Source organism: Helianthus annuus, chromosome 5 (assembly GCF_002127325.2).
Source record: "Helianthus annuus cultivar XRQ/B chromosome 5, HanXRQr2.0-SUNRISE, whole genome shotgun sequence".
NCBI lineage: Eukaryota > Viridiplantae > Streptophyta > Magnoliopsida > Asterales > Asteraceae > Helianthus > Helianthus annuus.
Genome location: NC_035437.2, coordinates 133901307 through 133904672, shown reverse-complemented (window position 1 = coordinate 133904672; position 3366 = coordinate 133901307). Strand labels below are relative to the sequence as shown.

Genomic DNA, 3366 nt, shown 5'->3' with positions numbered 1-3366 from the left:
TAAGCCAAACTATAATCGACCACCAAATGGATTTAGCTACCCAACAATCCCATAAAATATGATAAGTGGTCTCCTCCCTCAAACCAGATGGTGGGCGGTTTTAAACGCCCACATCCACGCCCTGACAAACTGGGTTCAACAACTCCCTTAAGATTTTTACACAGTGACACATTTGCATAACGAAAGGCTTTTCCACCATCTTATCTAAATTCATGTAGTATATAAAAGATGTTAGGTGAGAAAAACTTGCAAATAAAATTACTACTTTAAGATATGAACGGTAAAATGTAGAAATGGGAGTAAGTGGAGGGGGTGGAATGCAAAATAATTATTGTAGGGTAAACCCGATTATAAATTCTACTCTCTCTTGTTGTTCGTTTGTCAGACTACCACCGCAGCCGTCAGACATGGCTACTGCTTTTTCGTGCAAGTTCAAAAAAATCTGGCCTCCCGATTTGGGTAAATCATCGGTGAGTTTGATCAGAAACTAGTTATGGTCTTATTTCAGTTTTTTGTTTTTGTTTTTGTTTTCATAACATAGAATCGGTATCATCATGTAGGGTGTTGAAGAACGATCGTTGACTGCTCATCGGATTTCGGAAGACCCATCTCGTTTCAGGTAGCTGTTAATCGTATAAATTCTATATAATTCGTTGAGCTTCAAGAAGCTATCCTTTAGATCTATGGCAACTTAAGGATGTTTATATTTACTAATCGCCCATATCTTACCAAAGATATTCCTCGTGATTATTAAGAACCATAATCTTTTGGCTGTTTTTTTGGTTTAACGCTCTTTGTTGGGATTCAGTCGAATCTGAAAAATTTGGATAATTTTTTTGGTAAAGTTAATTAATCAGGATTCATATGTTTTCTATATGTTACATTGATATTCTTTCTGTAGGTGTTTTAATAAAAGTTTTTTCAGTTACACACAAATCTTCAATTGGTTTAGTTCATATACATACAACTTGTTGTACAAAGTTTATACTAATAAAATTTTGTAGGGGCTATCCCCTTGTCATCGAAAACACAAGCAACTTCTAAGTATCAAATCAGAAAACTTTAATCAAATTGGCATTGATTTTAAGGGCTTAACATTCTATGTTATTTCATTTTTAGGGCAATGGTCATAAGCCATCTCCGTGTGGAGAACCTGAAGGCTGATGATCATAACCATAAAGATGATGGTTAGGGTATCTTTGGGGTTAATTGCTGCATTTTTTGATAAACAGGTCTAGAGACGTAGTTGAAGTTAGAGGTGCACAAATCGGGTTAGGGTTTTAACCTGAACCGGCTTCAAACTGCTTTGAAGTGAAGCTTAAAAAAGTCATGGGTTAATACAGGTTTAGGATGCTAAAACAGGTGCCAACTTATTCTTCTTGGACATGACGCACCTGTTAGTTCTATATGCCCGCATAGCAAAGATAACATTCAGGTATGTGATAGTGTATGCTCTTCTTCAACATCAAACTTGTTGAACTCAGTTTTATCTTTGAGTACTTAAATGGAAAATTCTTTTTTTTTCTTTCTTTCTAATTTGAAGTGTTTGTCTTGATAGTATATATCTTTTCAACGGCTATGAGTAGAAAGATCAAGGCGTGGTTACATGTTGATCCAGCTTCAAAAATTGATTTTGAAACCCCTGGTTATGTCTGGACAAAATGGCATACAATACTGATGGGTCAAGTAACGCTTAGCATTTTTGTATAATCCATATTTAGACGAAATGGCATACAATACTGATGGGTCATGTAACACTTAGCATTTTTGTGTAATCCATATTTAGACGAAATGGCATACAATACTAATGGGTAATGTAACGCTTAGCATTTTGGTATAATCCATATTTAGAAAGTTGTATTCACATTTATATTTATAGAAACTTGTATTCGTATTTCATTTCCAATCTTGTAATCCGAGACTTCGATCATAATAAGAAAATCGTATTTATATAAATCATACTTGTGTTATATGCAATCAATCGTTAAATAATTGTTTATACACAAAACCGAGACTTGTAATACATACATACTATCACACATACACGCACAATACGTAATATATTCATGCGTACACTTCCTACACTTGAAAACCCCTAAAATATAAACTTTTAACACAAAAAGACAAACATATGAAAGTTCGGGGGCCATTATGTCAAAAAAACAAACTTCGGCTGCCAAACGAACACGCTGCGTGCAGTGGGCAAGGACTTGAAGTCCGCGCGACACATAGAAGCTTAATCCGCATGTTTTTTTATTGCCTGATGTAACACCTCGGAAATTTGTGTCGAATGATATAATGACACGTGTCTGATAAACTCTCATTTTATGTCACGTTGTTTGACGAGAGGGACTAAATATGTAAAACATTTGGAAGAATGTCGTGGAGCGACCATTTATGTCAACATGCCAATTTTTGGCCTCTGAGTGACGCTTACGGACCATAAGCCATACATGGTTACGGGCCCTAAACTAAATAAATTATTGGCACTGGCAAGCGGTTACGGACCGCAAGACTATAGGTCTTACGGTCCGTATGGGATTCAAAAACTGTAGGTCCGTTTTCGGATCGCCGGACAACTAGAGATCTTGTTTCGGATACCGTAACGAGTGCGGAATCCACGTTACGATACAAACCGAGCGAGAGATAAACACAACACAAAGATTCAACGTTTAAAACTCAAATGTATTAATATGTACGACGGTTACAAAGCAATGTTTACAAGATCTCCTTATAAACTCTCAGTGCGTGTGTGTGTTTTACAGTGTATCCTCTCCCACTGTGTTCTCTTTCTCTACTGTTCTGTCTTCAGTCTGCTAGTTATATATGATGAAGGTTCGGCGAACCATCTGTAGCTGACCGAACTATCCATGACGAAGATCCAAAACCGACAAAGATTGAAGACTTCGTCGTGTGGTCTTTGGCGAACAAACAAGTGACGAACCCTTGATCTTCGTCGTGTTGAGACTTCATCACAAGAAGTCTTTGTTGCAGAAAGTCTTCGTCACATGCAATCTTATTGAGACTTCGTCATATATAAAGTAGTCTTTGATGGGCTCTATTTGACCCAATCTTCGTTGGATTCAGGCCTAGTCATCGTCAAAGGCAAGCCCAGTTAAGACAAGTAATGGCCCAATAAATGCACTTTGCCCAACAACTATTAAATCAACGTATTCACAGATAATTTCAATAGTTGCATGTATTTTGTCAAGCTACATGACATCATCATGATGATGTCATGGTGATGTTAGCTTGCGGCACTCCGTGCTTCGTGTGTCGAACTCTGGGGTGCACGACGGAAGAATGTCGCGACGTCGGACTTGAGTCGTACCTAACTGAGTCGAACCGAATCGAGTCGCGTCCACA

The 3366-nt window shown here is 37.6% G+C and overlaps 1 protein-coding gene across 2 annotated transcripts; it reads left to right on the top strand.

The window, feature by feature from the left end:
* The first annotated feature begins 223 nt into the window (after positions 1-223).
* Positions 224-1899, top strand: LOC110923159. 2 transcript variants are annotated; one of them, XM_035990264.1, is made up of 5 exons: positions 244-470; positions 561-619; positions 1233-1271; positions 1344-1435; positions 1559-1899. In XM_035990264.1, exons 1-4 carry the CDS (start codon positions 294-296, stop codon positions 1387-1389), a joined length of 321 nt encoding a protein of 106 aa, XP_035846157.1. In that variant the 5' UTR covers positions 244-293; the 3' UTR covers positions 1390-1435; positions 1559-1899. The 2 variants fall into 2 exon arrangements, with proteins under 2 accessions (XP_022023026.1, XP_035846157.1); XM_022167334.2 differs by lacking the exons at positions 1344-1435; positions 1559-1899 and having other exon boundaries at positions 224-470; positions 1120-1246.
* The last annotated feature ends 1467 nt before the right edge of the window (positions 1900-3366 follow it).

Bases quoted from the DNA above. Each gene is read 5' to 3' on its own strand.
- LOC110923159 (XM_035990264.1), top strand. From the start codon at position 294: ATGGGAGTAAGTGGAGGGGGTGGAATGCAAAATAATTATTGTAGGGTA. The intron at 471-560 runs GTGAGTTTGATC...ATCATCATGTAG, and splicing joins CCGATTTGGGTAAATCATCG to GGTGTTGAAGAACGATCGTT. The intron at 620-1,232 runs GTAGCTGTTAAT...TTTGATAAACAG, and splicing joins GAAGACCCATCTCGTTTCAG to GTCTAGAGACGTAGTTGAAG.